The sequence below is a fragment of the Pteropus vampyrus genome, unplaced genomic scaffold (assembly GCF_000151845.1).
Source record: "Pteropus vampyrus isolate Shadow unplaced genomic scaffold, Pvam_2.0 Scaffold68, whole genome shotgun sequence".
Taxonomy (NCBI): Eukaryota; Metazoa; Chordata; class Mammalia; order Chiroptera; family Pteropodidae; genus Pteropus; species Pteropus vampyrus.
In genome coordinates, this window is record NW_011888849.1 from 204,239 (window position 1) to 206,502 (window position 2,264).

At 41.2% G+C, this 2,264-nt stretch overlaps 1 protein-coding gene across 2 annotated transcripts in view; it reads right to left on the reverse strand.

The window, feature by feature from the left end:
• The window catches only part of PLCE1 (phospholipase C epsilon 1), a 267,265-nt gene that overhangs the window by 5,378 nt on the left and 259,623 nt on the right, over positions 1-2,264 (reverse strand). For both annotated transcript variants that reach the window (XM_011361541.2, XM_023531430.1), the window contains 2 exons: positions 1,285-1,503; positions 789-1,000 (listed from right to left, as the gene is read on the reverse strand). In XM_011361541.2, coding sequence (XP_011359843.1) covers positions 812-1,000; positions 1,285-1,503 — 408 coding nt within the window. In that variant the 3' untranslated portion in view covers positions 789-811. The remainder of the gene's footprint in view (positions 1-788; positions 1,001-1,284; positions 1,504-2,264) is intronic.

Consider the following 2,264-nt stretch of genomic DNA (forward strand, 5'->3'; position numbering starts at 1 on the left):
GAAGCTCTGCAGTATAAGCAACAATGCCTTTACTGCTGTTGGTTTCATGTGAATTTTATTATTTTTGTTTCACGAATTTTAAATCTTAGAACTTAATGTAACAGGTAAAAAGTGGGCTTTACTAATCCCTTGGGTTCATTAAGAAACTAAGTGAAAAGAAGAAACCCATGTTTGGTTTCTTTAAAAAACCCATGTTTACTTCTTTAAAAAAATTCAAGTTCCATGTAAATAATGTATTTTAAGCTAGAATGAAGTTTACTCTGTATGTGAATACCAAGCGGAGGGCTGGCAAACGCAGGCCTAATCTACTGCAGTTTCAGGATGGAGGCTGTTATGCTATTCTGCTTTCTTTTTAATCATCACATCCTGAATGCCAGATTTTTATTTTTTAAATGAGGCAGAAGAAGTTGAGGTTGTTGAGACTAAATCAAACCTAAATCAGAATACCATAAAAGTAGAAATCCAAAAAATGAAAGCTGAGAGGGCCACAGCAGCCCCTTGAGTTTTATGTGAGTTACCAATAATTAAAAGAGTTCTATGTCTGATGAGATGGGACTGATGTAGTAGTCTGGGCAAGCTGGTTGTCCTCTTGGGGCCTTTGTTATCTACAAAATAAGGAGGTCTAAAATTATAAATGCTGAAGGTACCTGTATCTTCAGAGCCCTTTTCCTATTTTGCTACCATTCGTACCTCCCTCAGGGGCCATCCTCCATTTGATACTATACAAACTGTGCCTTACAAAGTGTAAGTTGATCCCTGTTTCAGAATGGTACCCTGACTCAGCATACCTGGTAAAACATGCTACTCTTGGTCACTGTCGGTAGTCTAGCGTGTCACTGGAGGACAAGCCTCCCACAGGTTTTTCCTCCTTGTTTTGGACACTCTCTGAGGCCAAGACCTGAGAAGGTGATGTGAGTCCTCGGGACTGTTTAGTTGACTTGGTGAGCTTCTTGAGTTCACTTGCAAAAGAAATGCCTTTTCTTTTGTCTTCTCGGGATGCCTGTGGAGAAAAAAAGAACCCTCCACCGGCATTAGGTTGAAGCCAGAATCCTCAGTCACATGACATTATACCAGAAAGCTCTTCCCTCTTCCCTGTCAGAGCACTGGCAACGAGGGCTTAAAGACTTGCCTCTCAGGACCGCTTAACCACCGAGGGAATGAAAACAAAGCCACACGGTTTTCTCCCTCATACATTCCTTGACTCAGAAACATTTTCCTAGATTTCTTATCTCCCAAAGAATATCAAATAATCTGTGAAGAGAGCAAAATAACCTTGAACTTTACCTGCACCTGCTCCTTTAGCTTCAAGATGAATTTTCCTGCACCTTTCCACTTGCTTTGTGCTTGAAACACACACTCCTGATCCAAGAGGACCCGCTGGGAGGACTTTGGGGTAGAAGACTTCTTGTTGGAAGTGTCTTTCACCACCTCTTCCAAAAGCACATAGTCACTCGGGTTGGGGTTGCTCAGGATGCTATAGGAGTATTTGGCTTTGCATAAGGTCTGAAAGATAAGTTATGATCAACTGAATGAAGACACTGTCTCCAACACCTGCATTCACTGTAAATGGAACTTTCAGGTGGGAAACTGTCACAGACTTAGAGATGGAGGGAATCTTTCAGATCATGTCATCCCAGTCCTCATCACATTTGTGTCAAGTTGCAGTTTATAACGCACTTCCCTACATTACCTCATTTAGCTGCACAACAGTCCGTGGTTCTGGCATTATTATCTCCATTTCAGACTAGGAACTTAAGCAGATTCCAGAGGGTGCACAGCTAAGAAGTAATGGAATAAAGACTTGAACTGGACTGTCTGCATGCACCAAAGCTCATAGACACGAAGGTCATGCTGATAGTAAGGGACAGAATCCTGACCCTCAGATGCCTCTCTGTCCCATTAGGCTGCCTCTTCACCACAGCATCTTGGTTGCTGAAGGCATTTTAAAATTTACTTGGTCTCACTTCTCACTTAGTACAAGATTATCTCATTTATGCATTTATTCACTCATCAATGTTTAGTGAGAACCTACTATGTCTCAGATACTACACTATACTTTGGGGACACAACAGTGCAGCACAAAAGAAACACATCTAAGCCCTCGTAGAGTTCAAAACCTATTGAGGAGGTTAAAATTAACCATGCAGTAATAGCAAATAGCATTTAAATAGTGCTTACCCTGTGCTAAGCATTGCACACCTTACATATATTTACTCTTTGCAACACTGTGAGGAAAGTACTGTTATACTATCTCCATGTTATCT